Source organism: Heptranchias perlo, chromosome 3 (assembly GCF_035084215.1).
Source record: "Heptranchias perlo isolate sHepPer1 chromosome 3, sHepPer1.hap1, whole genome shotgun sequence".
Lineage (NCBI taxonomy): Eukaryota > Metazoa > Chordata > Chondrichthyes > Hexanchiformes > Hexanchidae > Heptranchias > Heptranchias perlo.
Window position 1 is genome coordinate 129,246,788 of NC_090327.1, and position 27,501 is coordinate 129,274,288.

At 41.9% G+C, this 27,501-nt stretch overlaps 2 protein-coding genes across 3 annotated transcripts in view; one reads left to right on the forward strand and one right to left on the reverse strand.

Annotated features, from left to right (window-relative positions):
- txndc5 (thioredoxin domain containing 5) overlaps window positions 1-20,130 on the forward strand; it is a 39,281-nt gene extending 19,151 nt beyond the window's left edge. Inside the window, exons 6-10 of the mRNA XM_067981967.1 lie at window positions 1,919-2,005; window positions 3,061-3,219; window positions 8,768-8,850; window positions 11,741-11,870; window positions 18,881-20,130. Of these exons, the coding sequence (XP_067838068.1) occupies window positions 1,919-2,005; window positions 3,061-3,219; window positions 8,768-8,850; window positions 11,741-11,870; window positions 18,881-19,003 (582 nt within the window). The 3' untranslated portion in view covers window positions 19,004-20,130. The remainder of the gene's footprint in view (window positions 1-1,918; window positions 2,006-3,060; window positions 3,220-8,767; window positions 8,851-11,740; window positions 11,871-18,880) is intronic.
- Window positions 19,928-27,501, reverse strand: part of bmp6 (bone morphogenetic protein 6) — a 135,295-nt gene continuing 127,721 nt past the window's right edge. For both annotated transcript variants that reach the window (XM_067981965.1, XM_067981966.1), the window contains exons 7-8: window positions 22,147-22,257; window positions 19,928-20,709 (exon numbers count right to left, since the gene is read on the reverse strand). In XM_067981965.1, the coding sequence (XP_067838066.1) occupies window positions 20,560-20,709; window positions 22,147-22,257 (261 nt within the window). In that variant the 3' untranslated portion in view covers window positions 19,928-20,559. The remainder of the gene's footprint in view (window positions 20,710-22,146; window positions 22,258-27,501) is intronic.

The following is a 27,501-nucleotide window of genomic DNA, read 5'->3' on the forward strand; positions in this document are numbered from 1 at the left end:
TTACGGGATTTGATAGCACTGCATGTTTTTTTGATCAGGAAATGTTGCGCTGAGAGGGATACAGTCTTATAAATAGTCTGATCATCCGTTACATGATTTACTATTATAAAGTCAGTCTACGATTAGTGCAGATTGCAGAGACTTTTTTTTTCTCCTCGAACGCTATAGTGCCAATGAACTGAATTATTGGGATGTACAAATAAGTGGGGAGGGGGGGAGAGAGAAAGCAACTATGGGCTTTCTGTATTTCAGTCTTAGATGCATGCTTTACACAGGGGTCTGGGAATCTCTCATAAGAAGTCCCTGAGTTTCAGCATCACTGGGGTGTATTATCATTCCTTTTTACATCAAGTTACATTGAAACTACTGCACAGAAACAGGCCATTCAGCCCAACTGGTCTATGCTGACGTTTATGCTCCACACGAGCCTCCTCCCTCCCTACTTCATCTCACCCTATCAGCATACCCTTCTATTCCTTCTCCATGTGCTTATCCAGCTTCCCCTTAAATGCATCTATGCTATTCACCTCAACTACTCCTTGTGGTTGTGCGTTCCACATTCTTACCACTCTGAATTTCTCCTGAATTCCCCATTGGATTTATTAACTACTGTTTTATATTTATGACCTCTAGTTATTTACTCACCCACAAGTGGAAATATTTTCTCTACATCTACCCTTTCATTATCTTAAAGACCTCTATCAGGTCATCCCCTCAGCCTTTTCTTTTCTAGAGAAAGGAGCCCCAGTCTGTTCAGCCTTTCCTGATCAGTGTATCCTCTCAATTCCGGTATCATTCTTGTGAATCTTTTTTGCACCCTCTCAAATGCCCCTATGTCCTTTCTATAACATGGAGACCAGAGCTGTGCACAGTACTCCAAGTGTGGTCTAACCAAGGTTCTATACAAGTTTAACATAACTTCTCTGCTTTTCAATTCTATCCCTCTAGAAATGAACCCCAGTGGTTGATTTGCCTTCTTTATGGCTTTATTAACCTACGTCGCTACACTGACAGGTAGAGTATTTGTAAGTGCTTTATCAGGTCATCGTGGTTGAGAAAACCATGTGCTGCTAGAAAGTTGGTGTGATTGATCATTCGAAATCCCAATTGCACCCAACACAATGCCTTTTGCCAAAACCCAATTCCACTAGACAGGTTTGTAGCCACCTGAGCGGAACAGTCTGTGATTCAGTTGAGGGGAGTTGCCCAGGATTTGGGAGCAGCATTAACTGATAGTGGAAGCCATCGCCGTGATTCCATGTACAAAATTGTTCCAGAGGCCCTCCTCTCTAAGTCTTCCCTCACTTTCCTGAGAAGTCACGATAAATCAATTGTAAACAATTTTACAACACCAAGTTATAGTCCAGCAATTTTTTATTTTAAATTCACAAGCTTTCGGAGGCTTCCTCCTTCCTCAGGTAAATCAAGGGGGCATTTGATCTCCTACATCGATCGTCACTAGACCACTGTAATTGCAGCCTCTTGAATTGCTAACAGTGGGGATTCCCCCAGGAAGTGATTTGGGTCCCAGGTGAATGGGATTCCCTATACAATCCATGGCACATCAACAGATTCCAGCTTTGGCCACAAACTATTTCAAATTGCAGTTTTAAAAACATTGATTTAATCTGTTCTGGAACATAAACAGGGCTGCTTGCGTAGCAAAGGGGCTTTGAGCATAAAGGCATCCGGGACAGACTGCCAGTCCTTTCACTGAAATTTGCTTCCTGATATAACTTGCATGTAAAGATTTTTTTTTAAAAATTAGAATTTTAGGCAGTGGGCTGGTGCTTAAAGCTAATTTGTGTGTGGGGACTCAGCTGAGTTAACTTCAGGTGGCAAAACCTTTTGAAGGGTCTGTTCACTTTTTGATTGCAGCGTTTTTACAGTACTTAATAGTTTTGTAATCTAATTCTAGGTTGATTGTACCGTCCATCAGCAGCTGTGCTCTGAGAACCAAGTGCGTGGATACCCGACTCTTCTTTGGTACAAGGATGGTGAAAAGGCAAGTATTACCATTTAAAACTGGATTTCTCCAACCCCACTCCAATAGCATGCTGCATTCCATGAATCTTAGGACCTTCAATGGAGCTTTAGGGTTTGCCCTTGGTGCTTAATGTCAGGCTTCATATGTGCAGAAGGGATATCTAGAGCCTATCTAAAAGGGTAAAACCTGTCTGCAGTGGAGTGGTCAGAGGTTGACCTTCCAGACAGACTTTTCTTTCTTCTTCCCTCCCCAACTAAGTTGATTGTGAAGTACTAAGCACTGTGGAGTACCATTACAGCAATAAGAACATAAGATATAGGAGCAGGAGTAGGCCATTTGGCCCTTCGAGCCTGCTCCGCCATTTAATGAGATCATGGCTGATCTGATTCTGGCCTCAACTCCACTTTCCCGCCCTTTCCCTATATCCTTTGACTCCCTTGCTGATCAAAAATTTGTCTGACTCAGCCTTGAATATATTCAACGACTCAGCCTCCACCGCTCTTTGGGACAAAGAATTCCAAAGGTTCACAACCCTCAGAGAAGAAATTTCACCTCATCTCCATCTTAAATGGGTGACCCCTTATTCTGAGACTTTGCCCCGTAGTTCTAGATTCCCCTATAAGGGGAAACATCCTCTCAGCATTTGTCCTGTCAAGCCCCCTCAGAATCTTATATGTTTCAATAAGATCTCCTCTCAATCTTCTAAACTCCAATGAGTATAGACCCAACCTGCTCAATCTTTCCTCATAAGAAAACCCTTCCATACCCGGAATCAACCTAGTGAACCTTCTCTGAACCGCCTCCAATGCAGGTATATGTCAAATTGTGTGCGCACGCATGCAAGTGTATTGGGGGAAGGGGAGAGGAAAAGGGAGGGAAAGGAATTCTTTGTTTTAAAAAAAAAAGTATCCTTTGCCATCTTTTGACTGTAATCGTAACGCTCTCTTGGGAAGTTCTACTTTTTGGACTGCTCATTTGTGAAGACTGGTAAAGTGTACCTTTTTGTGGACTACCTTGAACTGTAACACCTCTTTCCAAATGTTCAAATGAATTCCATGTTGCCTTTTCCGTAGGCTGATCAATATAAGGGAAAGAGAGATCTGGACTCGTTAAAGGAATATGTGGATTCCCAGTTAAAGGCTGCTCAACCCTCTGAAGAAGATCAGGAAAGTGATCAACAACTTGAGGAGGAGGATCAACCGGAGGAGGAGGAGGAGAAGGAGGAGGAACCGGTATTTAAGACATCATAGTGATTTCAGATGGGGAGAAGTTGCATGAGCAATTGTTACAAATATGTTAAGAGAAAGAGTAATGTGGGCCCCTAATGACAGATGCAGGTGACACAATTGAAAATCAGGAAGTGGCAGACTTTCTAAATAGCTACTTCGCCTCGGTCTTCACAGTAGAGGACGAGGATAAAAGTACCAGAGATGCAAGGAAAGCTTAAAAAATATCAAGGGGAGGAACTAACTAGATTCAATATGTTTTTTTAAAAAAAATGGTGATGGAGAAACTAATGAGACTAAAGATAGACAAATCTCCAGGTCCTGATGGTTTCCACCCCCTTATTAAAAGTAGGGTGAGGAAATTGTAGATGCTGTCGTCATGATCTTCCAAAACTCTCTTGATTCAGGAATTGGCCCCATGGATTGGAAAATTGCTAATTTCCCTCCATTATTTAAGAAGGGTAGGAGAGATAAACTAGGAAATTATAGGCCTATTGGTCTAACGTCTGTTGTGGGGAAATTACTAGAATCTGTTATTAGGGACAGGGTGACAAAACACTTGGATAAATATGAACTGATCAGAGATTTGTAACAGGTAAATCATGTCTAACGAGCCTAGTTGAATTTTTTGAGGTAACTAATGTGGTTTAAAAAAAGGGAGTGTCTATGCTTGTTATTTATATGGACTTCCAGAAGGCACTTGACAAGGTAATTCGACATTTGATAAGAGACTGTTAACAAAAATGAGAGTGCATGGAATTGGAGGCAACCTACTGGCTTGGAGGTAGGAGACAGAGCGTAGGGATAATGGGTATGTATTCAAGTTGGCAGGATGTGACTTAGTGGTGTCCCCATGGATCTGTACTGGGGCTGCAGCTTTTCACTGTATTTATAAATGGCTTGGATGAAGGAATAGAGCTGTATGTCTAAGTTTGCTGATGAAACTAAGTTAGCTGGCACAATAATTGGTGTAGATGGGAGCAGAAAGTTGCAAAGGGACGGTGATAGATTAAGTGAATGGGCAGATAGTGAGATTATCCATTTTGGACCTAAGAAAGATCAGAGTATTTTTTAAATAGGGAGGAGCTAGGAACTGCAGATGAGCAGAGAGATTTAGGGGTCCAAGTACAGAAATCATTAAAAGCTAGTGGACAGGTACAAAAAAAAAACTCAAGAACATAATAGGAGCAGGAGTAGGCCATACGACTCCTCGAGCCTGCTCCGCCATTCAATAAGATGATGGCTGATCTTCGACCTCAACTCCACTTTCCCGTCCGATCCCCATATCCCTTGATTCCCTTAGTGTCCAAAAATCTATCCAACTCAGATTTGAATACACTCAACAACTGAGCATTCACAGCCCTCTGGGATAGAGAATTCCAAATATTCACAACCCTCTGAGTGAAGAAATTCCTCCTCATCTCAGTCTTAAATGTCCAACCCCTTATCCTGAGACTGTCCCCTAGTTCTAGACTCTCCAGCTAGGGGAAACATCCTCTCAGCATCTACCCTGTCAAGCCTCCTTAGAATCTTATATATTTCAATGAGATCACCTCTCATTCTTCTAAATTCCAGAGTATAGGCCCATTCTACTTAACCTTTCCTCATAGGACAACCCTCTCATCCCAGGAATCAATCTAGTGAACCTTCGTTGCACCGCCTCTAAGGCAAGTATATCCTTCCTTAGGTAAAGAGACCAAAACTCCACACAGTTATCCAGGTGAGGTCTCACCAGAGCCCTGTACAATTGCAGCAAGACTTCCTTACTCTTGTACTCCAACCCCCTTGCAATAAAGGCCATCATACCATTTGCCTTCCTAATTGCTTGCTGTACCTGCATGTTAACTTTGTGTTTCGTGTACAAGGACACCCAAATCCCTCTGAACACCAACATTTAATAGTATATCACCATTTTAAAAAATATTCTGTTTTTCTATATTTCATGCCAAAGTGAATAACCTCACATTGCCCCACATTATACTCCATCTGCTACCTTCTTGCCAACTTATTTAACCTGTCGCTATCCCTTTGCAGACTCTTTGTGTCCTCCTCACAGCGTATGTTCCCACCTAGCTTTGTATCATCAGCAAACTTGGATACGTTACATTCGGTCCCTTCATCTAAGTCATTAATATAGATTGTAAATAGCTGAGGCCCAAGCACTGATCCTTGTGGCACCCCACTAGTTACAGCCTGCCAACCTGAAAATGACCCGTTTATTCCTACTCTCTGTTTTCTGTCCATTAACCAATCCTTAATCCTTGCTAATATATTACCCCCAACCCCATGCGCCCTTATCTTGTGTAATAACCTTTTGTGTGGCACCTTATCGAATGCCTTTTGAAAATCCAAATATACTACATCCACTGGTTCCCCTTTATCTGTCCTGTTAGTTACGCCCTCAAAAAACTCTAACAAATTTGTCAAACATGATTTCCCTTTCATAAAACCATGTTGACTCTGCCTAATCATATTATGATTTTCCAAGTGCCCTGTTACTACTTCCTTAATAATGGATTCCAGCATTTTTCTGTTGACCAGTGTTGGGTTAACTGGCCTGTTTTCCCTCTCCCTCCTTGAATAGTGGGGTTACATTTGCTACCTTTCAATTCACTGGGACAGCTCTAGAATCTAAGGAATTTTGGAAGATCACAACCAATGCATCCACTATCTCTGCAGCCATCTCTTTTAGAACCTTAGGATGTAGGCCATCAGGTCCAGGGAATTTATTGGCTTTTAATCCCATTAATTTCTCCAGTACCTTTTCTCTACTGATATCAATTACTTTAAGATCCTCACTCTCATTTGCCCCTTGGTTCCCCACTATTTTGGGTATGCTGTTTGTGTCTTCTACTGTGAAGACAGATGCAAAATATTTGTTTAACGTCTCTGCCATTTCCTTATTCCCCGTTTATAATTTCTCCTGTCTCAGCCTCTACGCGACCCACGTTTACTTTTGCTACTCTCTTCCTTTTCATATTTTTGTAGAAGCTCTTACAATCTGTGATTATATTTCTTGCTAGTTTACTCTCATTCTATTTTCTCATCGATTTTTTTGGTTTCTCTTTTGGTTTCCCTCGACCCTGGGAAACGGTGAGGCTGCTGCCTAGGGGCTGTAACTCTAATTTTAAAAGGCTAATGGAATGTTGGCCTTTATCTCAAGAGGGCTGGAATACAAAGGGGTGGAAGTTATGTTACAGCTGTACAGAGCTCTGGTTAGACCCCACCTGGAGTACTGTGTTCAGTTCTGGGCACCTCACCTCGGGAAGGATATACTGGCCTTGGAGGGGGTGCAGCGCAGGTTCACCAGAATGATACCTGGGGCTAAAAGGGTTAAATTATGAGGACAGGTTGCATAAACTAGGTTTGTATTCCCTTGAGTATAGAAGATTAGGGAGTGATCTAATTGAGGTCTTTCAGATGACTAAAGGATTTGATAGGGTAGAGAGAGAAACTATTTCCTCTGCTGGGAGAGTCCAGAACAAGAGGGCATAACCTTAAAATTAGAGCTCGGCCGTTCAGGGGTGATGTCAGAAACACTACTTCACACACAGGGTAGTGAATTTCAATGTAGATAAGGGTGACGTGATGCATTTTGGTAGGAAGAATGAGGAGGCCACATACTGCTTGGATAATAAGAGTTTAAATGGGATAGAGGAGCAAAGGGATCTGGGGGTACAGGTACACATCACTAAAAGTAGTAACACAGGTTAATAAGGCCATTTAAAAAAAGGCAAATCAAGCTCTAGAGCTAATTTCTAGAGGGATAGATTGAAAAGCAAAGAGGTTACGTTAAACTTGTATAGAACCTGGGTTAGACCATACTTGGAGTACTATGCACAGTTCTGATCTCCGTATTATAGAAAGGATATCGGGGCATTGGAGAGGGTGGAAAAAAGATTCACAAGGATGATAACCAGAACTGAGAGGATATCCTTATCAGGAAAGGCTGAACAGGCTGGGGCTCTTTTGTCTAGAAAAGAGAAGGCTCAGGGGTGACCTGATAGAGGTCTTTAAGACAATAGGGTTTGATGGGGTAGACGTAGAGAAAATGTTTCCACTTGTGGGGGGAGTCCAAAACCACAGGTTGTAAATATAAAATAGTCACTAATAAATCCAATAGGGAATTCAGGAGAAACTTCTTTACCCAAAGAGTGGTAAGAATGTGGAATGCACTCCCACAAGAAGTAGTTGAGATTAAAGGGAAGCTAGACAAGCACATGAGGGAGAAAGGAATAGAAGGGTTTCCTGATAGGATTAGATGAAGTGGGGAGGGAGGAGGCTCGTGTGGAGTATAAACGCCGACGTAGACCAGTTGGGCCAAATGACTGGTTCCTGTGCTGTCGTTTCGATGGAAATCTAGAACTCTTTCCCCAAAAAGCTGTTGATACTAAGTCAGTTGAAAATGTCAAAACTGAGATGGATAGATTTTTGTTAGGCAAGGGTATTAAAGGTTACGGAATCAAGGCGATTAGATGGAGTTAAGCTATAGATCAACAATGATCTAATTGAATGGCGGAACAGGCTCGAGGGGCTGAATGGCCTCCTCCTGTTCTTAAGTTCCTAATGGACTTTTAATCTCTCTTTGCTCTGAAGCTGGGAAATTTGTCTGTTCTTGAGTACCAATTTGTCAACTCAATAATTTACAATGTTTCACACCAGACTAGGATGTTCTCTTCTAAATCTTATAATGGTTTCTTTCTAAGCGTTAACATCTTTAGTCACTGAACAGATTTAAGATATGCCTTTCATGTAGTTAATTTGTTTGGGTTGGTGCTTGGTAGGAGAAAAGTATCAGCTTTAAGCTGGCTGATGCTGCTCATAAATGGAATATTGAAATCAATATATATTTCTATAATATTGGAAAATTGGTGTCAGCTGAAAATGTTCAAGTTGTACTAATCACAATGAGAATGTTCATGCGACAATTTTTTTTCAACGGAAGAAAACCAGTTAGTTTAGTTTTCCTTTGATCAATCTGGCCAAAATCTCCTGCCTAATCGACATACGTAATAGACAGGTTTACATTTCTGCCATTGCTTCTAATTTTAGTCTATCTGACAATCTTGTGAAAACCAGATAAACTCGGACTTTGGCAAGCATTATAGAGACTGAGAAATAAGACGAAAGACTGTTGGGTTGACTAGTCTAGAAGGCTAGGTATTGGGAAATGCTGTTTCTTTGTGGATAATTTATTGTATGTCAAAGACTACTCTGGTATAAAAATGTACCATAATCACACCACGATGGGAGGGCCATTTCATCCCACTCTTTGCCACAAACCTGATCCCAGATGTGCTGTCATGGGGAGGCCAGGTACTTTACCCCTGCACCTGAGGGGGGAGCTACTGGCGAACTTAGTGGATGTGAATGAAGAATTGTGGAGGTTTGGGAGTAGGCTGTCCACTTTCTGACAGGCTCTAAGTTATAACATTGAGGACCTTAAACTTAAAAATGGAATGGAACAAAAGAGACTTGAGGAATTTTTCAATCTAAAGCTGTGCTGCTTACGGTTTTGTATTTCATGGCCACTTTTTTTTCCCCCTCTCTGCAGTTCAGTGTGCTCGTCTTGACTGAAAGTAATTTTGAGCAGACCATTGACACAGGTTTCACTTTTGTGAAGTTTTATGCTCCTTGGTAAGTAATATGTTCTTCTGTGGTTATTAATGAAGAGAATGATACCCGGACTTCAAGGGTTAAGATACGAGGAGAGATTACACAAATTGGGGTTGTATTCTCTGGAGTTTAGAAGGTTAAGGGGTAATCTGATCGAAGTTTATAAGATATTAAGGGGAACAGATAGGGTGGATAGAGAGAAACTATTTCCACTGGTTGGGGATTCTAGGAGTAGGGGGCACAGTCTAAAAATTAGAACCAGACCTTTCAGGAGTGAGATTAGAAAACATTTCTACACACAAAGGGTGGTAGAAGTTTGGAACATTCTTCCGCAAACGGCAATTGATACTAGCTCAATTGCTAAATTTAAATCTGAGATAGATAGCTTTTTGGCAACCAAAGGTATTAAGGGATATGGGCCAAAGGCAGGTATATGGAGTTAGATCATAGATCAGCCATGATCTTATCAAATGGTGGAGCAAGCACGAGGGGCTGAATGGCCTACTTCTGTTCCTATGAATGTAGGCCAGGTCAAAAGGATCATGCCGGCTAGTTTATTCAGAGTGTTGCAATCTTTAGTAGTGTGTTGGAGACAACCCAATCTTGCAATGGAGGCAATTCTTAACTAGACTTCTGGAGGGAATACTTTTTCTGTGGGGGAAGAAAAGGAGTTGGAATTTGACATTGATGATGCTCTCCCACTAAAGAAAACTGTGCAGTGTGGTGTCATGGAGAGGCTATGTGAAGAGTTTCTTTTTTCATTAAAAGGGAAGAATGCTGGCAATAGCTTGTAGCTTCAGATATTGCCCACATCTTCCTTAGAAACTTCCTCAAATTTGTAAAAGTATTGGTAACATAATTGGCCCCCCAAAATTAAATTGAAACCCACATTGTAACCAAGGTGAGTAGATGATCTCACCAACTTGCAGCTTGGGTTCTAGATGTCATTACTTTCCTGTCGTGGAAGAACAACTGCCAGGGCGAGTCAACAAGAGATTGATTGCCTGTGGAGGTTGGTCTCCGTTATTGGGTAAGGTGCTGATGCTGATTTCAATTGAACAGCCAGGACATGCTGCAACAGTGTGGTGAGCACTGCTCAATCCCTGCAGTCTCCTGCTTCCTCTGTACATTCTAAGGTATGGTACTAATTTTATTCAGCTTGAAAGGCTGAGATTTTAACTTTAAGACCTTGGGGCCCACGGTTCAGCACTCAACCAGCTGAACTACCCAAAACCTCGATGGCCCAGAGCACCCTCTTGGCTGAAGAAGGTTACTTATTGGTAGGAGCAGCGTGTATTTAGGAAGGATTTGTGGCGGGGTGGGGGGGTGAAGGGAAGAAGAGGAAGAAAGGTAATACACCAGCATTTAGCAACACTATTAAGGGTAAAGACAGCAAATATGAATGGCTTTTAAAAAAAAAATACCCATGTTTCATTTAAAACATCCATTCCCTGGCTGAGAACAAGTTCTTACCACACCTCTGCCGGTGCTACTTTAGGCAGGCTGCAAGGACACATGAAAAAGAAAAGTTATACTCGCCTTTACATCGTGCCTCATCACACTATTGAAACATGCCAAAGAATTTCATACAATGATTGCTGTACATAGGCTGTTAAGCACCAGCAACATCCCACAAAGAGCGACCAGGTTAATGATCAGTTAATCTGCTTTTTGGTGATATTGTTTGAAGGAGCAACACTGGCTAGGAACACCAGTAGAACTCCATTCTCTTTGAACGATCATGAGATCTTAAGCATCCACCTGAACGGGCAGGTTTAATGGCCTGTCTGATGGAAAGCGCTTGCAATGATGTTGCATTCTGTCAGTACTGGAGTGTTAGTCTAGATGATAAACTTTAGTCCTAGTATGAGAACAACCTTCTGACTCACAATGACACTGCGTGGCCTAGGAGTCTCTCTGTGGAGAACCTACATAATGTTATAGCGTAGTATATTGAGCAGTGGTTATGGGTTTGTGTGAATAGGGTATTGTTGCACACTCCGTCGAGGCTAATTTGGTAGAGGTCTTCGGAGCAGGCTACCTGTTTCACAAGGTTGGTGTATGCATCGGGAAACCCAGTTGAGTACGAACACAAGAAATAGGAGCAGGAGTAGGCCAATCGGCCTCTCGAGCCTGCTCCGCCATTCAATAAGATCATGGCTGATCTGATCCTAACCTCAAATCTAAATTCATGTCCAATTTCCTGCCCGCTCCCCGTAACCCCTAATTCCCTTCACTTCTAGGAAACTGTCTATTTCTGTTTCAAATTTATTTAATGGTGTAGCTTCCACAGCTTCCTGGGGCAGCAAATTCCACAGACCCACCACCCTCTGAGTGAAGAAGTTTCTCCTCATCTCAGTTTTGAAAGAGCAGCCCCTTATTCTAAGATTATGCCCCCTAGTAAGGAGTTTGGCCCTCAAAACAAATATTGCATTAATGACTACAGTATTTCCTTGAATATAAAGCTGTCAGTGTAATAAGCTGTGCAGTTGGATTTTCTCTTCTGAGACAACTTATTGGGCACCAATACTTTGAACAACAAAAGTAGCTATAGTCCTCTTGTCTGCAACGTAGACTTTCAGAAGGGGTCCCTGGAACACAGATGGTCTGAGAGAGGATTCCTGAGGTTATCATGTTTCTGTATTTTTTTTGTATTAATAATGTTTCTGTCCTGCTGTGGGCCGTGGCATAGTTTTCCTTTGGATAACTGACACTGTCTTTCAGGAAAGAGGTGAGGTCCTTGGAGATGTGCCAATATTTACAACGGGTCCTCCAAACAGAAAAGCTTGAAAACCACTAGTTCAGAGTAAAAGCCAAGATATTCTTTTCCAGGTGCAGCACATGGAAGGAACTTTGATCGGAACACTGAGTATCTCCACTTATAATCCACAAGGTCTGTCTTTGTCTGTAGGTGTGGTCATTGTAAGAATCTAGCACCAACCTGGGAAGATCTTGCCAAGCGGGAGTTCCCTGGTTTAAGTGATGTCAAGATTGCAAAAGTGGACTGCACTGATCAGCGTTCCCTCTGTAATCAGTACTCGGTAAGTAAGAAACTATTAACCAGAGATGTTGAAAGGAAGCAGCTGGCGGGTCCTGTTTCTCTTTCAGCAGGCTGCTTTTTGACTCTTAATTTTCATGTAGTTTAAAGTAGAAGCGTTACTGAAACAGCAGTTTTTGAAGTATTGCAAGGTTTATTGAATTTAATGTGGAAGGCTTTCAAAAACTCAACATTCGTGAAGGGGGTAAAATGCAGGCTGACTTTCTCCACTGGTTGGGAATAATGTGCAGAAGCAGGAAGGATGTCAACCTGCTCCTATAGTTAGAGCTGCTCCCTGACAGACTGTTACACATAGAACGGCAGGTCTACTCCAGGCAGTCACCTAGCAGTGTTGTATTTGATTTCTGTTAATGGTTAGGTGAGTAAATAAATGCTTTTTGTTTCTAAACTATTTAGGTTGACAGACGTTCTCCCCGCTGCCCCCTTCTCTGTGGGATTTTGTTTTTTTTTTAAAAAAAAGCTGAACCATATGCAACTAGAACACAAAATGTGTCTGAACAGTAATAATAAACTTTTTGTGAGATGTCTAGTGCCAAGGTGCGATGGGCTAGATTGCATTTTGTCTTTCGGTTGAACCTGTTCTAAATTTGTTAGGACAGTAGACATGCTTGTTATTGCAGCACATTGGTACAAATTGCCAAAGGTGTTGTACTGCTGTAGGTGTGGTGTTTGAGGTGTGGAAGCTCTACAGTTAGGTAGAGGATCCTTGGCTTTATAAATGGAGGCAGAGTACAAAAGCAAGGAAGTTATGCTAAACCTTTGTAAATCACTGGCTAGGCCCCAGCTGGAGTATTGTGCCTAATTCTGGGCATCAGACTTCAGGAAGGATGTCAAGGCCTCAGAGGATGCGGAGGAGATTTACTAGAATGGTACCAGGGATGAGACTAGAGAAACTGGGGTTGTTCTCCTTAGAGCAGAGAAGAATAAGTGGAGATTTGATAGAGGTGTTCAAAATCATGAAGGATTTTGATAGAGTAAATAAGGAGAAACTGTTTCCAGTGGCAGAAGTGTCAATAACCAGAGGTCACAGATTTAAAGTAATTGGCAAAAGAACCAGAGGCGAGATGAGGACATTTTTTTTAATGCAGTGAGTTGTTATGATCTGGAATGCACTGTTTGAAAGGGTGGTGGAAGGAGAGTCAATAATAACTTTCAAAAGGGAATTTGATCAATACTTGAAGGCAAAAAATTTGCAGGGCTACGGAACTAAATTGGATAGGTCTTTCAAAGAGCCGGCACAGGCATGAGGGGCCGAATGGCGTCCTGTGCTGTATTATTCTATGATAAGCTGACAGTGGTTTCTAATTTGAGGTTACAGCTACATTTTAATTTCATGTAATCCAATAAATGTTTTTAATTCAACACTGAATGAAGTGCCTTAAATTACTCTCGTGGCACGGTTGGCTTTTTCTTGAATATAATTTTTCCTCTTACAAATGAGGGCATTATTGAAACAATAGTAAATCACAGGTCTTTTCCTTTCCTCTTCGTGAATGGGTTGACTCCTTGCTGCGATATGCTTCCACCAGTATTGGTCACACTCTGTGCCTTGTCCATGTGGCCTTTATTCATGTGTGAACCCTGACCGTGAATGTCAGCAGGTTATTTGATCACAAGGGACGTCTCAACCAAGCCTGATTTTGTCCTGAACTGGCATCCAGACATGTTGCTTTCCAGTATCTGTTGCTGGATAGAGGTCGCAAATAGGAACCCTTTTCTCTTGTCCGTCGGGCAAAGCAGAGGTGCCAAGAGTTTATTCATGAGACACACTTGGCAGCTGTAACATGGTCACATATTCTTGTCAGCAGATGCCATCCTGTTCACTGTCAGTTGGAGCAACTTTTAGAATTGGTCCAAGACAGCCAGTGATTGAAAATAGTACCACACGATGTAATATCAGTCATAAGAGACAATACAGATCATATCTCAACAGACCAATCCTATAACTGATCAATGTCCTTGCATGGTGAATCTCTGACTTGGGATTGCCTGGTTTGGGAATGGAGTGCAGATCCTGTGCCAGAGACTGACTGACCAAACACCTGACAAAATTTACTGCCTGCTCCATGCATATATTGGAGCACGTTTAACTTGAATAGTTGTCCAATAGAACTCGCCAGAGAGGCAATGCAGTCAAATCCAACAAGGATACTACTGCATAAAGGAAACTGATGGGCAGGAAAAGACCAGCTGGTCCATCAAGCCTGCCCCACACCACGATGGCTGGACCATCATGGCTAAACATTTCTTTCCTCTCCCGACCTCCCACCCACCCCCTGCAGCCATGAAATCTCCTGGGAGGGACAAAAACCAGGGTCAGTAAGGGGAAAAAAAAATTCAAATTCCTCTCCGACCCCCTCAGGTGATCGTATCCAGTCCAGGAGATCACGTGGACCAAGTCTTATCTATAATGCCACTTACCTTCTATATGATGCGATCTCTGCCCCAGTCAGGAACCAGTCCAGCTCCCTCCTGAAGGTGTACAGAGAGTCAGCACCCACCACACCAGCCGGTAATGCATTCCAGAGGCTCACAATTCTCTGGGAAAAGAAGAACCGCCCAATATCCAGTCTATTCCCACTCCTCCGTAGTTTAAACTCATGTCACCTGGTCCTTCCAACCTGTTAAACTGGAATAATCTATCAATAAGGACGCTATCCAGCCCTTTAATTATTTTATAGACCTCTATCGGGTCCCCTGTAAGTCCATGCTGCTCTAAAGTAAATAGACCAAGGTCCTTGAGCCTATCTGAGTAACTGAGGTTCTTTAAGCCAGGAATCATTCTTGTAGCTCTCATCTGGACCTTTTCCAAAGCGGCTATGTCACCCACCATGTGGGGGGACCAAAACAGCACACAGTACTCTAGGTGCGGTCTGATCAGCGACCTGTATGGTGTCCTTTGATTTATACTGAGTGGTTCTATTAATACAACCCAATGCCCTGTTAGTTTTAGCTAAAGTTTCTCTACATTGGTCATGAACCTTTAGTGATCTTTTTCTCTCTCAACCTCCTTCAGTATTGTTCCCTGCAAATGATACGTGGATTCTGTGTTGGCCCTACCAACACTACATTTATCTAAATTAAACGCCATTTGCCAAAATGTGTGGCCCACTCCCCTAGAACATCGAAATCTTTTTGGATTTGATTGCACTCCTCTACCATCTTAACCCTTGCACAGATTTTGGTGTCATCTGCAAACTTACTTACCATACTCACAACACCACTGTCCAGGTCATTAATAAAGACCGTGAAGAGTAGCGAGCCTAGGACTGATCCCTGGGGGACACCACGAGTAACATGTCTCCAAGCTGAACCACATCTGTTAATTACAACTTTTTGGCTGTGGGATTGGAGCCAATTCCTAATCCAGCTTGTCAAATTTCTACTGATACCACAAAATTCTATCTTGTGAAGTAACCTAGTGTGAAGTACCTTACCAGTTTAAATCAGCAGATTATAGAGCACATTATTTAAAAATTGTCCTCTTGCAATATATAATACTAGATAGACTGGAGAAGCTGGGGTTCTCCTTGGAACAGAGAATGTTGAGATTTGATAGATGTATTCAAAATCATGAGGGGTCTAGACAGAGTAGATAGAGAGAAACTGTTCCCATTGGCGGAAGGGTCAAGAACCAGGGGGCACAGATTTAAGGTGATTGGCAAAAGAACCAAAAGTGACATGAGGAAAAACTTTTTTACACAGCGAGTGGTTAGGATCTGGAATGCACTGCCCGAGAGGGTGGTGGAGGCAGATTCAATTGTGGCCTTCAAAAGGGAACTGGATAAGTACTTGAAAGGAAAAAACTTGCAGGGCAACAGGGATGCGTGGACTTGCTAGGCCAAATGGCCTCCTTCTGTGCTGTAACCTTTCTATGATTCTATGAACACTGTTATTGATCACAAGAGAACTGGAGGCGGGGTTTTTATCTGGTACGTGATTGCTGAGGGAAGATTATCACAATTCTCATAACATCAGAGAATAGAAGTTGTAAATTAAGCTTTGTTCAGTGATTTCTCCCTTTTAGGATAATGCTGTATGATTGTGTATGGAGGGTAAACAGTGAATGTGCCTTGTATTCAGCTAGGGAACTGTATAGACACTATTTTGGTTGGAGTGGAAGAGAGTTAGATACTATTAAGCAAGTGGGCAGTATGAAAAAAAGAAATAGCAGGGGCTTTGTGTAAGTACATCAGAAGTAAGAGGATGGTCAAAGAAGCATTGGTGCCAGAAGAAGGCGATCTTATTCTCTACTATAAGAGTAGTGGAAGAGATACTCAAGTGCTTTGCCTGTTTAGAGGAAGGTGAAGGGAGGACTGGAGGAAACACCAGGTGGAGGATGTGGAACAGCGAATAAGTTAGAGATATTATAAAAGAAACTGTATTAAGAGGACGTAGTTAAATCACGAACCTGGGTAGTCTACGCTCCAGAATACTGAGGGAAGTCAGTGATGAACAAGATACTAACCATGATTTTGCAAAATTCTTTGGAAACTGGAATTGTGCCAGAAGACTGGAGGGTGGTGAAAGAGGAAAGGGATTAACTAGGTAATTAAAAACCAGTTGGCCTCATTGGTAGTAGGAAAGGTGCTGGAGACCATAATAAATGAACACCTGTATGTTCACTAATTGGACAGTTGATACAGATTGTGAAAGGCACAGTGAGTTTGACTAATTTAGTTGATTTCCTTCAAAGACTGTGGTATATTTGGACTTTCAGAAAATGCTTGGTAAATGACACATAAGGGACTTAGAAGGATATGCAGATAGGGTTAGATGAAGTAGAGTGGGAGGAGGCTTGTGTGCAGCATAAACACTTGGCATAGAGAAGTTGGCCTGAATGGCCTGTTTCTGTTCTGTAAATTCTATGCAATTGTTGCAAAGGTTAAACCCCGTAGTATTGAAGGTGAAGTGGCTGCATGGATAGACGGCTGGCTTAGGGATCGATAAGAGTAAATGGATATTTCTCGGATTGGTAGTTGTAGCTAGTAGTGTGGCCTTATGTTCCATATACACAAGTGATTTGGACGTTGGTATGGAAGAATTAATATCAAACTTTGGTGGTGACACTAAATTAAGTAGTGGACATATATGTGCCAAATTCAGTTCAAAGTACATTTTGCGGGGGGGGAGGGAGGATAGAGAATAAAAATCCAATTTAAATGGTAAAATTCTCCATGGGTGGAGGAACAGAGGGCAAAAGAAGGATTGTAGGTGGAAAAAGCTATGGAAAGAGCAAATGGGATTGTGGGATTATATATATATATATATATATATATATATATATTTATACAGCAACTTTAACGTGGTAAAATGTCCCAAGGCGCTTCATAGGAGCGTCGTCAAACAAAATTTGACACCAAGCCGCATAAGGAGATATTAGGACATTTGGTCAAAGAGGTAGGTTTTTAAGGAGGAGAGATTTAGGGAGGGAATTCCAGAGCTTAGGGCTTAGGCAGCTGAAGGCACGGCCGCCAATGGTGGAGCGATTTTAAAATCCCAGAATTAGAGGAGCGCAGAGATCTCTGAGGGTTATAGGGCTGGAGGAGGATACAGAGAGGGGCAAGGCCATGGACGGATTTGAAAACCAGGATGTGAATTTTAAAATTGAGGCATTCCCAGACCGGGAGCCAATGTAGATCAGTGAACATGGGGGTGATGGGTGAATGGGACTTGGTGTGAGTTAAGATATGGGCAGCACAGTTTTAAATGAGCTCAAGTTTATGGAGGGTGGGAGGCTGGTCAAGAAAGCATTGGAAGAGTAAAGTCTAGAGGCAACAATGGAATGGATGAGTGTTTCAGCAGAGGCAGGCGATGTTAGAGGTGGAAGTAGGCGGTCTTTGGTGATGGAGCAGATATGTGGTCTGAAGCTTATCTCGGGGTCGGAAAGGACACCAAGGTTGCGAATGGTCTGATTCAGCCTCAGACAGTGGCCAGGGAGAGAGATGGCTAAGGAATGGAATTTGTGACGGGGATTGAAGACAATGGCTTCGGTCTTCCCAATATTTAGTTGGAGTAAATTTTTGCTCATCCCAGTACTGGATGTCGAACAAGCAGTGTGACAGGACAGAGAGGTGGTGGTGGTGAGGTAGAGCTGGGTGTCATCAGCCTACATGCGGAACCTGACGTCATGTTTTTGGATGATGTCGCTGAGGGGCAGCATGTAGATGAGAAATAGCAAGAGATCAAGGATTGATCCTTGGGGAACTCCAGAGGTAACAATGCGGGAGTGGGAAGAGAAGCCATTGCAGGTGATTCTCTGGCCATGACTAGATAGATAAGAATGGAACCAGGCGAGCGCAGTCCCACCCAGCTGGACAATGGAGGAGGATGGTGTGGTCAATTGTGTCAAAGGCTGCAGACCGGTCGAGAAGGATGAGGAGCGATAGTTTATCACGGTCACTTGTGACTTCTTGATGAGGGCTGTTTCAGTAATGCGGCGGGGTAGAAACCTGATTTGGAGGGATTCAAACATGGAGTTGCAGGAAGGATGGCAACAACACGTTCAAGGACTTAAGAGGAAAGGGAGTTTGGAGATGGGGCGATAGTTTGCAAGGTCATAGGGGTCAAGGGTGGGGACACTACCTGAGAGGGAACTGATATCAGCTAACATAGGGACCAAGAAGTTGGGTGGTCAACAGTTTGGTGGGAATAGGGTGATACTGGACCAGGAGATCAGTCATTGGGCCCCTTGAGTTTGTTCAGTTAGATCAAAGCTGATGTGTATCAGCCACGATCTTACTGAATGGCGGAGCAGGCTCGAGGGGCCGGATGACCTCCTCCTGCTGCTATTTGTTCTTCCCTTAATAATACCCTTACCTAACAAAAAATCTACCAACCTGTTTTGAAATTTTGAACTGACCCAGCCGCAACAGCTTTTTGGAGGCAGGGTGTGTCAGATTTCCACTACCTTTTTGTGTGAACGTTACGGAAAATAAGGAACAGGAAAAGCTCTTTTTTAAAAAATCTAAGCATGTGTGTGTTTTTTTTTAGGTCCGTGGTTATCCAACGTTGCTCCTGTTCCGTGCTGGTCAGCAAGTAAGTGAGCACAATGGAGCAAGAGATATAGAATCTCTTCACAGCTTTATCCTACAGCAAGCCAGGGATGAACTGTAGAACATGTACTGCCCAACCCACCATCTCATGTCACTGATGTGTGTATGAATTTGTCTAAATTTCTGTTTGCAAGAATTAAGTGGTTATTTTTTGATACATGTAAACTTTTCCATTGTCATCAATTATTTATGTACATCAAGGTAATACCAACTTTACCAGCCTCATGAAAGATTAAGTTGACTGCAACTTTCACCACATAGGGTGGTGCCTTCTATGTATGTGGTAATGGAAGGTGGGATTTTGCTTGCTGCATCATCCCTATCTGCCATCTTTTAAACACTTCTGTGGATGTGATTCATCTGTCGTTATCAGACAATCATGAACAGTACCTGATTAGTAATTACAGCACTATGGGCATAAAACAGAACTGAATACCTCCATATCTTCAAGCCACATTCACCTGCATGAGTTATTAAAAAGGAAGTCAAGCCAATCTAGTGAGTGACTGCTTCTAATAGTGTGCGAGAGGTTGACACAATTTGTATTGCTTAACTTGTGGCAGCAGACAAGTATCATTGCTCGGATTAAGTAAATTGGTCAAGGGCAGCCCACTTAGAAAAGTCTATTGAGTGAATTAATACAGGATAATGCAGTAGTTACCGTGTTACAGATAAGTGGGGTGAATAAAGCTCTCTGCACAGCTCCAGAAACTCCCCACTCTTAATTGAATTTAATGAACAAGTTTTTAAAAAATTGTGACTGTAGTAATGTTAAAGTGATGGATACCATTTGTAAAATATGTGCTAGAGAAGGTGGCTGAGAGATCATATTTCATTTTACACCAAGTTTTAAGTTGTAGGATTTCAAAATTAATTACAAAGCAACATGACAGGTAGTCTATTACACTTGAAGAATATTGAGTGTTTGGGAATGCAGCCCCAAGATGCAAACAAGTTGAGTGAGCAAACTGGACAGGAAAACCACTTGATTTTAACATCCTTTATTGTTAGTATGTGTGTAAGGAGAATGAATTGTTCTTTGGGGAGGGGAGGGGGGTGGGAAAGCAGTAAATTTATATGTGTGGTTGGCACTTAGCTTTTGTACAAAAAAAAATCATTAAACAAATGTGATACTATGTCAATAGTTTACACTACTTGGCAATTTCTAATAAAAAATTCTTAAAATGATTGTCCAGAGTGCGTTTATAAAAGTAATGTGCAGATTCTGTCCAAACTAGGGCTGTGATGAAGTGGTCTTGCAGCTTTTCATAATGCTCGAGTTTGAAGCAGTAAATTTGTATCTGAAGTTCCCTTCCTAATCACACACTGCATCTTCCATCCGCATTTAAAACCCAGTGATTATTGACATCAATCTTCATTACAGCCCCTAGTTAAAACAGTTACCAAAAAAAACCCCAAAACAAATAAATTACATTTATGAAAACTATGTACAAAATATATTACAAAAGCCTTTAAGTAGAAATTTTTTTTAAAAAAAATTGTAAACATTATTTACAGAGGTATTGCTCCAGGGATTGTATATTGCTATGCATTGAGGATATGGTTCCTCTCCAGTAGTTTCAGGTCACTTGGTCAAGATGAGTTTGCTTGTCCTTTTCAATGACACCCACATGCTCTGACCACCATGTTCCTGTACTTTTTCAATATGACGTTTGAGCTGTCATCGAAGAAGAGGACAGAAATTGCATTCAGCTTGGTGGGAGCACAGCAGGGTTTTGGAATGTAGTCTGGGTTCATGAGGTGGACCTAATGTCAGAGAAATTTGAATATTTAGGCATTTGGCAGGCATACATACATTTTCACTGTTTTGTCAAACTCCAGCATATGCTGTATAGTTTTAAGTATGGTTTGACTTTCACTATCAGGTGCAAAAAATGTAGAATGATAATTTCCGAACAAAAAAAATACCCACATGCAGTTGTAATTTTAAACAGCTGTTAAAGATCCATACAACTGCACAATAAAGCTCCAGGCACTTATAAGAGCTCTGATTCAGTCAAAGTCTAGTACTGCTTTTGAGTATAAGCACTGACAATCCTATGGCAGTGGTTCTCATATTACATGACATCAGGTGAGAAAAGCTACTTCCCAGGGGAAAATGCAGTAGGAACAAATCCAGAAATAACGCTGATCTTTCTATGCAGGTGGGACATTAATATTTATTTCAGCAAGAAAATATAACTTCAATAACTCCCAACCCATGTTCACAAAGGGGTGAAACAGCTGTTTAGATGCTTGGGGAATCCAGAGTTTATTTAATAACAGTTGCACATTACACAACCTGTTGCTTTGAAATGGCATGTGTTCCATGAGAAAGATAACCTCATTGTATTGTGATGTTAATTGTGAATTAAGTTTCTCTGCACTGACTGTGGAGTTGATTTTCCTGTTTTATTTTGTTTCCTAGCTGCACTGAAATTTATTCAAGTTCTCCCCTGACCTTTTTAAAAAAATACATGATAGATATGTATCTATGAAAAATAACTGAACTTCATCATGAGGTTTTTGAAAAGGCACTGATCAACTTGACTGAGCGCTATAAACCAAAGTTTCATGAGTTGGCAGCTATGTAGGGTAAATTGGCAACATGGCTGGGGTGATTATCCATTCTTAACTAATTCCATTTTAAAACACTGGGTGGCAAAACAGATGTCTGTACAATCAATCAGAGCTAGATTTGAATCCTGGCCCCCCCAAAATTGAAAGCTCCACAAATCCAGTGGTCCGCTATTGCTACTTTTTAAGCACACTGATCTAACTTCTCGAAGTACGTTGTTAAGAAATGGATTGGCAGTGATCTTCGATCCAGTGTAACAAGTTGGAAATCTGCTTCAGTGGGACAAAGGACATTACTTAAGTAATTTAGGGGTGCAAACAGTGTTTAAATCTTCTGCTTGTTCTCGATGAATTTTTGATTAGAAAAGTGTGATCATGGAATTAAGGTTACATCTGCTGCACTATGGAAATCACAGTAACATTCAAAAACTTAGCCCCATCCCCATTCATATACTACTTGATGCTTTGATTTAACCAGGATTCAGCAAAGAACAATTTATAACTAAGGTTAAGATGACTTTAATTTGTTTTAGTGCAAAATCAATAAAAACATTTCCCTGGATCAAAACTTAATTCTGCCTTGACTTCTTAAAAAAAGATAATGTTTTCCACTTTTTAAAAACTCACCAGCGTCTGTACAATTGCATGGTTCGTGGCATTCATGTGTGCATTAAGAGGAAATGAGCATTCTCCATCACAATAATACGCTGCATATCCTTCAGGTGCTATTATCCAGTCCTTTGAAAAAAAAATCAGAATTCTAATATTGACAATTTTTATAATTTTAATTAAAATATCTCTCGTCTGTTGGCTTTGTTGACTGTACCAGTCAATTTTCTTCCCCATTGACTAAGTATTTGTCTGCTTACCTCCTTTCAATTTGGTTATTTTCTGCTTTTATTGCATAAAATCTTCCTCTCCAATCACATTCTACCAAGAAAAATTCTGCAGCATCATATTACAGCAAACAAGATACTCTACGTCCCTCAATCAACCCACTAAATATTTTTTTTTAAATTGTATAACTTAGTTCATTAAAAAAAAATTTAGGAGCCCATTTTCCAATTGATTACTCCCTCCACATGGCCCGTATCAGCATCTGGTCATGTAATAGCATTTTGTTTTGTTGCAAATTAGCCACTTTAAAACGTGGACGTGACAGTGCTTTAAAAATCAGCCAGGTGAATTCGAATTTTACAAACAGCTCGGGCCGTGCATCCACCACGCTAATGGTCCTGGCTTAACCGGTGGCCTTTTTAAGTTGCCAGCCCAGGCTTCGTCCAATCAGATCTTTTTCTGGTTCGGCTGCCAGGTTTGCTCCTACCCTGCCGTCTCCCCACAAAGAGATAAAACAGGAGAGAAAGTGATAAATAGAGAAGGAAGCAATAAAGGAGTGAACCATAAAAGAGAAAGAAAGCAAACCACAAAAAGGAATGAACGGATAAAGAGGAACAAAAGAGAGGGACACAGAAAGAGCAGACAAGGATAGAAGGGAAGGCAGAGAGGGTGCAAGAAGTGTTAGAGAAGGAAAAGAGGGGAAGGAAGGAGTGAGGCTGATGGCAGGGAAGAATGAGAGATACACAGAAGGAAAGGAGAGGGGATGAAAGTGAGAGATGAGGAAGAGAGATGTAAGAAAGGAGTAAGACACCTGCAGAAAGGAAGGTGAGAGACACACAAAGGGAAGTAAGTGAAAGAGACAGAAGGGAAAGAGGGAAGAGACAGACAAGGGATGGAGGAGACATAGCTGTGAAGGGATAGACATGCCAAAAGATAGGTGAGGCACATAGAAGGGAAGGAGAGATATTCAGAAGGGGTCAGAGACACACAGAAGGGAAAGAGTTGAGACAGATACAGAAGGGAAGAGAGTAACAGACAAGGGAAGAAGTGAAACAAGCCCACATTTCCTCTGATTTTTGTGCCATAAATGAATGCAATGTGTGGGGGGGGAATGGGCCATAATGTAGGCACACTTTCCTTACCAGCATTACATTTGGGAGCACTGTAAATGGCTCAGGTGCCCACCCCTTTTATGCTGGGATTTGGGTTGAGGTCATCGACGGGGCAAACTGACAGGTAGAAGTCCCCTCTAGTGCCGCAGTGAACCTTGCACAAATTTCAGAGCTGCAGAGGGGGAAGGAGGAGTGAATTTTTGCCCCCAGATTTACCAGTATCCTCAGATACAGGGATGTGAGAGGGTAACATTTTTTTTTAAAATGGAGTCAGCTGTTTAAAAACAAACTTTAGAAAGCTATTGAATTAGACTGTTTTTGCTTAGTACCAATGAGGGTACATTATATGAGCCAGCTGCATGGAAACAGCTTAAAACATAAAAATTAGGTGTGCCCACATCTAACATCACTGTGCATGGGTACACCCCCTCCCCAATACTTGACCTAACTGGGTCAGTTCAAGCTGAATTGACTAAGTAAACCCCACTGTCAGCTATGTGACCCTCCACTCCTCCACCGCACACACACAAAGCCCATCAAAAAAAAGTCTCCATCAGCCCTCTCCCAATTTTTATTTTGGGACAGTGTGCTGAAGAAAAATATAATAGCCAGTAGATCATTGCAGCTCCAGGATGAAATTCCCAACTTTAATCTTTGAAGTACATGGTTGAGGAAAACAAAGAGCAGAGTAAGATAATAACCATGCCTGAAGAAATACATGTGTGGAGCAAATTGAGTCGTAACACAACTGTGATGTGAAGAGGAGGATTTATGAATGTAAATATCGGAGGGGGGGGGGGGGGGCAGGGAATGAGCTCACAGCATTAGAAGAAAGGTTTTAAGGTGAATCGAAGGTCTGATCACGAAACACTGAACACTGCTCATCGGCAGCAACGGGCAAAGCCAAGAACCCAATCTGTATAAACCTGTGAGCAACTCCATGGGCTGATCAACTAGTAGTAAATAAATAAGTTAACATAGTGCCTTATTACTTCAAAAGCCTCTCACACATTTACTTACAGTAATTGTTAACACAGCAGCATTCAACAAAGAGATGACTGAAAATTTAGTTGTATTTTTTTTAAATGGTGTTGGCCAGGAGATAGTGCGAACTTGCTGCTCTTTGAACAGTTCCACGAGATTGTTAATGACCACTCGAACCACCAAAACAGGCAAAAGGGTTTAACATCTCATTCAAAGAGCAGATTTCCAACAATGCAGCACTCTTTCAGCCCTGAATTGGAGTATCAGCCTACATTATGCCCTCAAACACTACAAGGGTCTCAAGCCAACTAGCTTCTGACCTAAGAGTGCGAACTGAAGCCAGCTGATGTGTAAGTGTTCACTACCAGACTAATTCCTCTTTTCTTACTCCGCCTCCTTCCGGATAATTACAAAGCGGTTACTTCAAATCTCACTCTCACCTGAAATTTTTACACATGGATGCAGACCAGTCCTTAGTTGATGCATGCAGGGACTCTTTGTCTACAGGTACACCTGGTTATATCTTTGGGTCTGTCAGTATCCTCGTTTGAGCTTAGACAGTAAATTGGCAGCAGGCTGCTCGTTCCTGGACAGCATCAAAGCTGAATCTTGCCCTGTCATTACTTGACAGCTAGTTACATGCATTTCCAGCAGGAGTAATTAGATAGCATGCAGAGGCAGGAACTTTAGCTGATTTTCTCCCCTCCCTGGCCTATGGGCATAGTGGCCGATTACAGTGCCTCCATCATGTCCCCGTTTCAGATCAGTTACATCAAATTTACAGCACAGAAACAGGCCATTCGGTCCAACAGGTCCATGCCGGCGTTTATGCTCCACACAAGCCTCCTCCTACTCTACATCATCTAACCCCATCAACATATCCTTCTGTTCCATGTGTTATCCAGCTTCCCCTTAAATGCATCTATGCTAGTCGCCTTAGCTGCTCCTTGTGGTAGCGAGTTCCACATTCTAACCACTCTCTGGGTAAAGACGTTTCTCCTGAATTCCCTATTGGATTTATTAGTGACCATCTTCTACTTTTGGCCACTAGTTCTGGTCTTCCCTGCAAGTAGAAACATCTTCTCTACGTCTACCCTATCAAACCCTTTCATAATATTAAAGCCCTCAATCAGGTCACCCCTCAGTCTTCTCTTTTCTAGAGAAAAGAGCCCCAGCCTGTTTAATCTTTCCTGATAGGTATAACCTCACAGTTCTGGTATCATCCTAGTAAATCTTTCTTGCACCATCTCCAGTGCCTCTATATCCTTTTTATAATATGGAGTTCATAATGGGTCACAGTACTCCAAGTGTGGTCTAACCAAGGTTCTATACACGTTAAACATAACGTCCCTGCTTTTCAATTCTATCCCTATAGAAATGAACCCCAGTGCTTTGTTTGCTTTATTTATGACCTTATTAACCTGCGTCGCTACTTTTAGTGATTTGTGTATCTGTACGCCCAGATCCCTCTGCTTCTCTACCCCATTTAGACTCTTATTTTCCAAGCAGCAGGTGGCCTCCTTATTCTTCCTACCAAAATGTACCACCTCACACTTAACTCAGAAATGGTCAGGAATTAAAGCTGGGACATTCCTTTCTGCATAGCTCAGTTACGAAACCAGTGGTGCGGTACCCACTTAGCAAATGAAAAGCTCCAGGCAATACTATTTGGTGGGGGTGTGGGGAGGGAGGCAACGCTGAGGAACTTTTGGAATTTATAAGAGCCATCAGCAAAACCACAGGTGCTATTTGAGATACTGCCCCTGGGTATGGCAGTTCCTTAAACAGTATCTACCCCTTCAGGCAAAACTGGATTTCTTAAAAAAAAAAATTCTTTCAATATGAAGCCTGTTGAGATACTTCTGAAAAATGTGATCAAGTGCTATTTAAATGCATTACTTTGAAGTGCACTGCCTGTTATGCAGGTGGATATGGCAGTCTTATTGCACACAGCGACTTTCCAAAACAGCAATGAGATGAATGACTGGGTAATTTGGTTTTGGTAGTGTTGGTTGAGGAAGAATATTGGCCAAGGCAGAGGGTAATTCCATCAGACTCTGACACATCTCGGTTCCAATACCTACAAAGGTTAACCAACAAGAATTTAGGGGCAACCTCACCTCTCTGGTCCTGCTCGCCGTGCACCTAAAAACAACCCCTCCCTTCTCTGCCTCTACATTTCAGTAGACAGACGGTTTAGAGGCATATGACCTCATCGTTCTAAGAAGTGAAGACGACTGGTTGGGAAAAAAATATCACCTTCATTTTGAGAAGAAATTTTCTCTCACAAAAGGACTACCTTCTCCGTCGAAGAGCACGTAACACAGAGATTGTGGCTTCACAACAGTCAAGAGGTAGATTTCCTAACCAGTGGGATTGTTTCCACTTTCTCGCGAGTGCGGTTTGTGCGCGCACAGGGGGCCAGGAAATTGAGCTGGGATTTATTTTACCAAATCGTGCTGCGCAGCTTTCGCACAGAACATGCAAAAGCTTTACTTAAAATGGCACGTTTAGTGTTAGTTAAATGGAAATCAATGCTTGCGAGATTTCCCTATCTTCTTCCCAGAAATGTGCCATGCGCTCAACTCACCCTTGCAAAATGGGCGATGCAGATCAGTGGTGTCTGAATGTTCCCATTTTGTCTGGGTGCTCAGGTTGTGGTTTGACGAGGGCATTAGCATGACATATGAAATTAGTTGAGCTAAAATCAAAGATAAGTTATTATTCTGTTCATTGCTACTCTGCAATGATTAGACATGTTAAGTGTCAAATCTGCCACCATCCCCAGATTCCTTTCTAATTCACCTTTAGCTATTTAGAATTCTTAAATTGCATTCAGGAGAACTTTTTTAGCCAGTATGTAGCAAGCCCAACAAGAGGGGGGTGCAGTCCTGGATTTAGTTTTAGGGAATGAAACTGGGCAGGGTGGAAGGAGTATCAGTGGGAGAGCATTTTGGGTGATAGCGATCATAATTCAGTTAGATTTAGCATAGTTATGGAAAAGGACAGAGATAGAATAGGAGCAAAAGTACTAAATTGGGGAAAGGCC